This window comes from Cephus cinctus, unplaced genomic scaffold (genome assembly GCF_000341935.2).
Source record: "Cephus cinctus unplaced genomic scaffold, Ccin1 Ccin1_scaffold1146, whole genome shotgun sequence".
Lineage (NCBI taxonomy): Eukaryota > Metazoa > Arthropoda > Insecta > Hymenoptera > Cephidae > Cephus > Cephus cinctus.
The window spans coordinates 321,158-329,529 of NW_014333641.1; the positions used below are offsets into that span (position 1 = coordinate 321,158).

General features: G+C 37.3%; 2 protein-coding genes across 2 annotated transcripts; both read right to left on the reverse strand.

Annotated features, from left to right (window-relative positions):
• Window positions 1–1,975, reverse strand: LOC112495023 (aminopeptidase M1-like; the record flags this gene model as incomplete). The annotated part of the gene is made up of 7 exons (XM_025089553.1): window positions 1,846–1,975; window positions 1,235–1,733; window positions 707–1,162; window positions 463–646; window positions 243–402; window positions 91–172; window positions 1–25 (listed from the first exon to the last, which is right to left on the reverse strand). Coding segments are annotated over exons 2-7 (1,383 nt in total), but the record flags the coding sequence as incomplete, so codon positions are not given.
• A 1,880-nt stretch (window positions 1,976–3,855) lies between these two features.
• LOC112495021 (aminopeptidase N-like) lies at window positions 3,856–8,122 on the reverse strand. Its single transcript, XM_025089549.1, has 12 exons — window positions 7,599–8,122; window positions 7,069–7,524; window positions 6,825–7,008; window positions 6,391–6,543; window positions 6,296–6,302; window positions 6,144–6,225; window positions 5,689–6,062; window positions 5,320–5,597; window positions 5,055–5,245; window positions 4,685–4,987; window positions 4,525–4,606; window positions 3,856–4,439 (listed from the first exon to the last, which is right to left on the reverse strand). The coding sequence occupies exons 1-12, from the start codon at window positions 8,117–8,119 to the stop codon at window positions 4,296–4,298; spliced, it is 2,775 nt and encodes a 924-aa protein (XP_024945317.1). The 5' UTR covers window positions 8,120–8,122; the 3' UTR covers window positions 3,856–4,295.
• Window positions 8,123–8,372: the final 250 nt, after the last annotated feature.

Sequence of the window (8,372 nt, forward strand, 5' to 3'; positions counted from 1 at the left end):
ATCGGGCGTGACCGCCTTATAGGCACTGTAAATAATTTTGAGAAATGAGCTCAGGACCATCATAAATGTGCTAAAAGTTAAGAAACTTACTTATTCTTTAAGTATCTGATGAGTCCATCGTGAAAGACTTGGGGAGTTAGGAAATTGGACATCATGTGAATCACAGAAGCCGCTACGTGCATAGAGAAGCGTTATTTGATAATTGTTTTCGTAAATCAATTATTTCTGAAAAACAGTTATACCTTTGCCATAGGTAATTGAATCGTAAAGTGCATTAATTTCTTCATAAGTTGATACATCCTGATTCAAGGGACGAGTGGTTTCGGAAGAATCAGCAATAAAGGATCTTCCCTGTGAAATACGAACTACGAATTGTTCCATAAAGCGCCAATTGTCTTCCACCTAAAGCAATTAAATATCATTAATTAAATGATGAAGTTGGACAGTTTTTAAAAATTTTACCTGGTCCGTGACGTAATATTGAAAATAAACCCCGAAGCCTTCATTCAGCCAAAAATACTTCCACCAGGATGCAGTGACAAAATTTCCAAACCATTGATGAGCCATTACATTAGCACTAACTTGGGCGTTAGTTTGTTTTGTAACTGTCCTATCTACGCTGTCGTCGTATAGCAATTCTTCTTCTCTGAATTGATGATAAAAATTAAGAGGAAATTATATAATCAACCAACGTTTATGATATTACCTGCCGATAATCAAGCCCCATTTTTCAAAAGTAGTAACGGAAGGGTCCGGTATAGAAATTTCATCCATTTTTGGTAAAGTATACGGAATCGTCGTGTATTCTTCTAAATATTTTAACATCGACTCCCCTTGAGTCAATGCATAATTTGTATCACGAGGATCATCTTCGCGAGACCAAACTCTGAATCTTTCGTCCCCGTGACTGATGTATCCATTATCCAAAACGGCATAAGCCACCAAGTATGTAGACATGATGGGTGTTCTTTCAAAATTCGTCCATAATTTGTTATCAGTCTTGTCGATTGCCGATTGACTGGCAACTGGCATATTTGATAACGCCGTGTAGTTAACATCGTGTTTAATAGAAATGGTAAAGGTAGCTTTGAGTGCAGGTTCGTCCCAGCAGGGGAAAGCTCGGCGCGCTACACTTGTTTCAAATTGTGTGACAGCCGACCAGCTGGAAACATAATGTACAAATTAATATGTCTCTTAGGTAATACAGACTAATATAAAATAATGATATACGTACACGGTTTCACCGTCGTCCTTGGTATAAGAAGTTCTATAGAGACCACCAAAATCCGAATACATTATGAGACCAACATACTTCAAATATAGTGTATAAAATCCAGTTGGCAAAACGGTGGAGAAATTCAAAATTAAAAAGGATTTTGTGTTATCATAAGCATGATTGTTTATATCGTAGTGTACATTATCATTGGACACCACAGATGTTGAACTCTCGTCTATAGTTATATTTACTATGTGAAGAGTTATCGAAGAACTTGATTCTAGAATCTCAAGTTCAATCGTTGATTCTCCATCGAATGTAAAATTGTCTACGAGATACGGTATCAATCTGATAGAATATGAAATTGGCACTGAATTATTCGGCAATCTATAGTTAGTGTCATTGGCATTGCCAACAATCGCTTCAATGCCATCCGCAAGAGAAACTGTAGTTACGGCGGCTAACAGCAGGGTCGTTATCAAAAGAATCTTCATGGTAAGAGGTTTCCTTGGACCTGCTTTTTCAAATAATCCCATAAATTAAAAAGTATGTTTAAGGCAGTGTTTCTATTGTATAATAATAATCGACGATGTAAACCGAAATAGTTATAATTCTAATGTATTCTTTACCTGTTCTGTCCAGTAGGAGAACGATATACGTGTGAACGAAATTACCCGAACGTCTCTTTTATGCTATTGGAGTTGGAAAAGTTTGTTTGTGACACGTGTAGCTCTTTTTAATTTCTTTCGTAAAAGTATTTCATATGTACATATAATTATGATACGTATTTGAGACTTCAGTATCAACAGTTGGTGTCCAATCAGGAGATGTGAGCTAGCTGTCGTTGCTGATAAAATACAGTCGTGCATCTGTGCTTACTTTCTAGCATTGTTGTGATCAATCTATCCTCTGAGTATATTGTTTCACCGCTGTGCATAATACGTGTTACAGTTAGTGGACATACTGTTTGACATTGCCACGCTGTGCTTGAAAATAGGCGTGGTACAACTTGTAGGTACATAATATTAATATTGTTGTTCACATGAGTTATGTGATAAAGAAAATAAAAGTTTACGAACATTTACAGCCTAATGGCAGGTTGTAAGGGCTTGGAACTGGCGTGTCACGTGAGGCCACAAAACATTGTTACGTTTGCTGTTCAATTGTTTGAGTTTTCTATTCTTGAATCCGGGTTTATATTCGAATATGTCAGTACAGGTGTCACCACAGCTGTCAGGCATTAGGCATGTCAACTGTAGGCATTATTTCCATAAAACATGTTTTGCTGTTACATGCTCTTGTTCTTGAATCCGGGTTTACATTCGAATATGTCAGTACAGGTGTCACCACAGCTGTCAGGCATTAGGCATGTCAACTGTAGGCATTATTTCCATAAAACATGTTTTGCTGTTACATGCTCTTTGAAAATCTCGGAATGAGTAACAATATCTGAACCCTTCTTTTTGTCCGCGTTTATATTTTCCTGAGGCAACGTATTGACAACGGTAATGAATAGCTTCAGCTGTTTAAGTTTATTAGCGAAAGAATATTGTGTTGAGGCCTCTACTTCTGAGGCAGATCAAATTAAAAAACTCTATTCCAAACTGGACAACCTGTTGCTGACAATTGGTCTTTCGAAAAAATCTAGCTGCTGTTAAGAGCTTTCCCATGTAAAAATTCCGGCCTGGTGTCAACTGCTCAAAATCGGCACAGTGTTGGCATTACGATGATTATCAATTGTCATTTGTCTGTAGTTGGTCCAGCGCTGGCAGATTATGGGTCCAGTACTGGTCCAATGATGAATCTGAACGTTATTCAAAATTGCATTGTGATTTCGAACACAGCCGTTTTTTTATTGTATAAAAACAAGACACGGTACCGCTTCGCTCTCATCTTCATCTCACAAAATGTAATCAATAATTTCATGAAAGCCCAGAGAATTTCGTAATCATCGCTGCAATCTTCAGTGCATCATCAGGTTCAAGGAATTCCTCACAAGTCTCTTGTTATGGCACTACGTGAAAATTGACGAGTCACAGCGAGGATAATAGATCGAAACCGAAATGGCGTAAACTGAAGTTTCTGAGGAAGATCGCTGCGTTTTTCTCACTCCTTATTGTTATTATACTATTATATTCAGCTGATTGACTTTCGAGAGAAGTTTTACTGTCTACCGGCCGTTTCGACACTATCGGACTGTCCTTGATGTTTGTTTCTAGCTAGTTTGCTCTCACTGCAGGAGTACCTGAGAGATTGGTCAATGTCTAACGTTATAATACACATTTCCTGTGTCAAATATAATTAAATAAAACGTAAATATGAGTTGAAAGTGTCGAGTGCAAATAATAGCCAGTATTTCGCCAATGCTCAGTCTTTGGTACTGGATCGACGTCGAAAGACAACTCTTCGAAGTCTCGTGAACCCAGTAATTTCCCAGTAGTGCCGGATGAAGATTGGTCCGTTGTTATGATTACTACATTGAACCAATGATCTGCCGATCTTGGGCGCCAAATCTGCGCCAACGTTGGTATCCTTGGCAGCTGCACTGGTGTAAATTTTACATGGACTGTTATGGTTGTGAAGGGGCTACTCGATAGGGTAATAAAAAATTATCGGTACGTAATGATAAGACTGGGGAGAACGATGAAAACGGTGATGCAGAAATATCATTTATTGGAATGTTCCGTGCTGATGAGATGATTTCAGTTGCATCAATCAAAAGATAAAGTACTAAAGTGGTTTCTATCTCTGCTGCGGAAGCGAGTGTGGATTCCTGATGTTGCTGTTTTAGTCAGCACTGATTCGAAAACGAAGCCACTAAAAGTTTTACTATCTTTGACCCAAGACTCCAGAAGGATAACTGTTCCGTAAGAGGTTTGATTAGGAACTCCTTCGTTCGACGGTGAATTTATCCATGGAATCGTTGCATCGAAAAGGGACAACTGCATAGTTAGATACATTATGATACTAGGTAACGCATGTTTCTCTAGTATCGGTTATAATCACGGTGACTCTTGGCCTTTACTAGCTGTTAGTGCCGGTCAGCGTTAACAGCGGTGCAGGAAGTAGATTCTTCGTCTTACAGCTTGTAGAAATTAGTAAACCATTCGTAGAAAACTGGTTCGTAAGTATCAGTCCATTTGACGTTAGATTCTGCATTGGCGATTGCAGTTTGTCCATCAGATCCGAATACATCACTGTGCTTTTCCACCAAAGCTTTCAACTGAAAGTAATAAAAAAAGAATAAGTAATGCCTGCTATCCCATATATATAAAATTACTGGTTGTATAATAGTTGACGATAAAAACCTTCGTGAGCTGTTCTCTTGTTGTTAAGAGGTTACCAAACGCAGAAACATGCCTAATCATCTCATCTGTTGGTTGGTCCCAGCTGCAACAAGTAAACAGTTTGTGCTTGTATAATTCTATATGTAGAAGTCAAGAAGACACGGAGTAAACAGTTAATTACAATTCATATAATTTGTCGAAATTGTCGATGAGGTAGTCCAAGGCGAAGTTTATATTATCACCGCTGCCATCATAAATGGACGCGAACGCATCAGATGCATGCTCCTTCAGTATCGTCGAATTATCTGTTGTTGCCAGTTTCATGTAGTTTGTCAAGATTTCTTCGTCTTCGGAAAGACCAAGATAATTAATTACGGTGAGAGAAGGGCTCTTTGCATAAAGATCTAAAACCATGTTCCAGACAGTTGCATTTGCATTCTTGATTCCAGAAGAAAAAACCCAATCTCTCAAATCAGGCGATATCCTAAAATGAATGATATTACAAGATTTTTGTGGAATTAAATCCTTATACAGATCACGTCAAAACTTACGGGTTTGCAATTGGATCTTCTAAATATGCAGCCAGTATTGCAGTTGCATTGGATCTACATTCTGCACTGCCGTATAAGCATGCAAACGTTATGATATTTATTCTTTGAAACTTTACAAGATGTTCGTCATTGTCGTGCTGGATATATCCGACAGCAGCAATGGATTTTTCAGAACTTTCCACGAAAAATCTCTATAATTAGAATGATCACTGATTAAACTATATTAAGTTCTTCAACACTAAGTAAATCCCAGTCCTATATGTACCTTGAATAACGAGAAGCTTCTTGTGTTTGCTAATTTTTGATACAAATAACTACTAACGGTCAACATCGATCGCCACGGAACGTAATCAATATCACGACGAATATAAACCGAAATATCCAAAAATATAGAAAAGTTGATACGGTTGGCAAGAGCCAAGTTACCAGAATCATCGATAATTTGTGCACGATTGAGGGGATGAATGTTTACATAATCGTCACTGTCCAAATAACTAGTTATTAATTTCCAATTTTTTTTATCGTAGTTGACACGATAGTAACCTGTTGATTGATTTCGAATAGGTTATCAACACATGTAAGTTTTGTATTTAATACAACATCCGTTGGTATAAGTTGATAAGGGTTATTTTACCTGATTCTTTTATGTTGAAAATGGTCCAATCAGTTGGCTTAAATCCGTTTAGGACTATATTATTTTTCGCTTGAGGGATCCACTCGCGAGGCGATGTTGATGAAAAGTTTAGATCAGACTGAGTTGTGTAACTGATAGGAACCCACCATCTGGTACCGTCACCACTAGCACCAGATTGAAAATATCGTTCCTGACTGATATTAGCTTTTCCAGTTTTATAATCCCTGGTGACAGTGATCAGTGGAAATCCAGGCTGCTCGACCCAAGTGTCCATCACCTTTTTAAGGCAAATCTCAGGCGGCAGAATTTCATATTCGTCAGATACCTCTTGTAAAGCGCTCCACAGGTCATCGGATGTGACCGCCTTATAGGCACTGTAAATAATATTGAGAAAAGAGCTCAGGATCATCCAAATTGTGATCCACTTTTTTTCGGTTAAAAATTAAGAAACTTACTTATTATTTAAGTATCTGGTGAGTCCAGCGCGAAAGATGGGGGGCGTCAGGAAATTGGACATCATGTGAATCACAGCAGCCCCTACGTGCATAGAGAAGTGTTATTTGATAATTGTTATCGTAAATCAATTATTTATCAAAAACAATTGTACCTTTTTGATAGGTAATGAAATCGACAAGTGCACTAATTTCTTCTGGAGTCGATACATCCTGGTTCAAAGGATGGGTAGTGTCGGAAGAATCTGCGGTAAGTAATTGTATCTAAAAGTGCTTTAATTTCTTCCGGAGTCGATGCATCCTGATTCAAGGGATGTGTGGTGTCGGAAGAATCTGCTATAAGGGTATTCTCTTGTAAAGAACGCACTATGAATTGGTCCATTAAGTGCCAATTTTTTTCGACCTAAAGCAGTTAAATATGATTAATTAACACTAAACCTACCGGCATATTATATATACCTATTTCTACCGATGGCTGTCAAACGACCGCTTTTGAAATAAACATTATAGTCTTTTCCAGTTGATTGTAATTAATACAGAATTTAGCATAGTCGTGCAGTAAGTTCAAGAAAAATAAAAACCTGGAATTTAACAATTTTGATTAAAATCTCAAAAGCGGTTATTTGACCGCTCTGGTAGGTTTAGTGTTAAATGATGAGTTTGGACAATTTTTAAGAATTGTACCTGATCCGTGATGTAAAATTCAAAATAAGTTGCGAAGCCTTCCTTCAACCAAAGATATTTCCACCAGGATGGACTGACAAGATTTCCAAACCATTGATGAGTAATTTCATGAGAAATAATTTTTGCAACATTTTGTTTTGTAAATGTTGAATTTACACCGTCTTCGTATAGCATTTCTGATTCTCTGTATTAATTATAGAAGTTATGTGGAAATTATATAATAAACAACCGTTTATAATATTACCTATAGGTAACCAAGCCCCAGTTTTCCATAGCACCGAAGAAAAAGTCTGGGATAGAAATTTCATCCATTTTTGGTAAAGCAAACGGAATCGATGTGTATTTTTCTAAATGTTTTAACTCTGACTCTCCTTGAGTCAATGCATAACTTGCACCGCGAAGAGCATTTTTGCGAGACCAAACTCTGAATCTTTCGTTCCCGTTGCTAACGTATCCATAATCGGAAACTACAAAAGCCACCAAGTATGTTGACATAATGGGTGTTGTTTTGAAAGTTGTCCATAATTTGTTATCAGTCTTGTCGATTGCCGATTGATTGGCAACTGGCATATTTGATAACGCCGTGTAGTTAACATCGTGTTTAATAGAAATAGTAAAGGTAGCTTTGAGTGCAGGTTCATCCCAGCAGGGGAAAGCTCGGCGTGCTGCGGTTGGTGCGAATTGTGTGGTAGCCAACCAGCTGGAAACATATTGTACAAACTAATATAGCTCTAATAAAACATATAGACTGAGATACAGTAATGATATACGTACACAGTTTGACCATTGTCATTGGTATAAGAGGATCTGTAGAAACCTTCCAAAATGTTACTGGGTAAATTACCAACGTACTTCAAATACAGTGTGTAATTTCCAGTTGGCAAATGGGTGGCGAATTTCAAAATCAAAAATTGTTTTTTGGTATCGTAAGTATGACTGGCTATTTTGTGGTTTTTATTACCACTGGACACCAAAGATGTTGCAGTCTCGTCTATAGTAAGATTTAGTATGTGAAGAGTTATCGAAGAACTTGATTTTAGAACCTCAAGTTCAATCGTTGATTCTCCATCGAATGTAAAATTGTCTACGATGATGTACGGTATCAATCTGATAGAATATGAAATTGGGAGTGAATTATTTGGCAATCTATAGTTAGTAGTAGTGGCGTTGTCAACAATCGCTGTTCTGCCATCCAGAAGAGAAGCTGTAGTTATGGCCGTTAACAGCAGCGTCGTTATGAGAATAATTTTCATGATAAGAGATTTCCTTGGACCTGCTTTTTGAAATAATTTCATAAACTAAAAAATATGTTTAAAGCAATGTTTTATTGTATAACAATTGTTGGTGATGTACAACGGAGTTAGTTATAATTATAATGTATTTTTTACCTGTCCTGTCTAGTAGGAGAGCGACAGACGTGTGAACAAAATTACTTGAAAGTCTCTTTTAAGCTACTGTAGTTAGAAAAGATTGTTTGTGAAACGTGTAATTTGTGTCAAATTCGAATATAAAAGTGTGGTTTACATATATACGAATGTATTTGAGACT